Genomic DNA, 1,025 nt, shown 5'->3' with positions numbered 1-1,025 from the left:
TCATATTTTAGCCGGTTTGAAGTTAAAAATGTTTTGATGGATTTGTTTCTTACAAACACTCAGCTTTTTGCTTCATAAGTCATTAATTGATGGACTGGAGTGGTGTGGATTACTTGTGGATTATTGTGATGTTTTTATCAGCTGTTTGGACTCTCATTCTGACGGCACCCATTCACTGCAGAGCATCCATTGCTGAGCAAGTGATGCAATGCTACATTTCCCCAAATTATTTCAGATGAAGAAACAAACTCATCTACATCTGGGATGGCCTGATGGTGTCTAAATTCTCAGCAAATAAAAATTTTTGGGTGAACTTTTCCTTTAAGGCATTGCTACCTGTGTCCTGGCCAATATCTGGGTGGATGACACTGATCAGAGAGACGGCGTCGCTAGGATTCTCTCCGTATTGGAGAGCCGTTTCGACCTGGTTGTGCGATCTTGCTACGCTGGTGTCAGAATCCCAGAGCCAGATATCTTTACCAATGCCCTCGAGAAACTTGCGGTTAAACCTCAAGAAGTAAGTGCAGTAAATCACTTCAGAAGCTCTCCAATTGGAAATTGCCAGCAGATTCAAAAGCTGTTCGTTAAGGATGTAACCAAATGCTCTTATAATTTACTTGATTAAGGCAGTCTGGCTGGATGTGGATGAAGAAAGTGTCAAGGCAGCTGAAGTTTTGGGAATGACGGCTGTTCAAGTCAAGGACATCATTGAGGCTCTTAAGGAAATCCAGAAGCTTACAGGAATAGAGGTGAGGAATTCTGACCTTTAACCACATAATTCCAAGATTGCATCGATACACTTTAAAAAATGATTGCAATTTTAATGGTAAAAGACTGCAGAAATGCTACGGTAAATACCTGTTAATTGGTTAAAGGCAGGGTATGTGATTTTTCAAAAACACTTTAGAAAACTGATTCGGGCCGAATAGCAAAACAAACTTGTAGCCAATCAGCAATAAGGGGCGTGTCTACTCATGATGTGGAGGAGAGCGCGTTCAGTGCATGGGACGGACATTAGCCGAGCC

At 41.7% G+C, this 1,025-nt stretch overlaps 1 protein-coding gene across 1 annotated transcript in view; it reads left to right on the top strand.

Annotated features, from left to right (window-relative positions):
- The window catches only part of LOC107733988 (bifunctional epoxide hydrolase 2-like), a 29,084-nt gene that overhangs the window by 5,355 nt on the left and 22,704 nt on the right, over positions 1–1,025 (top strand). The window contains exons 5-6 of the mRNA XM_016545851.1: positions 327–517; positions 627–749. Coding sequence (XP_016401337.1) covers positions 327–517; positions 627–749 — 314 coding nt within the window. The remainder of the gene's footprint in view (positions 1–326; positions 518–626; positions 750–1,025) is intronic.

This window comes from Sinocyclocheilus rhinocerous, unplaced genomic scaffold (assembly GCF_001515625.1).
Source record: "Sinocyclocheilus rhinocerous isolate Xijiao unplaced genomic scaffold, SAMN03320098_v1.1 scaffold853, whole genome shotgun sequence".
Taxonomy (NCBI): Eukaryota; Metazoa; Chordata; class Actinopteri; order Cypriniformes; family Cyprinidae; genus Sinocyclocheilus; species Sinocyclocheilus rhinocerous.
This window is presented reverse-complemented; position numbering and strand designations above follow the sequence as displayed.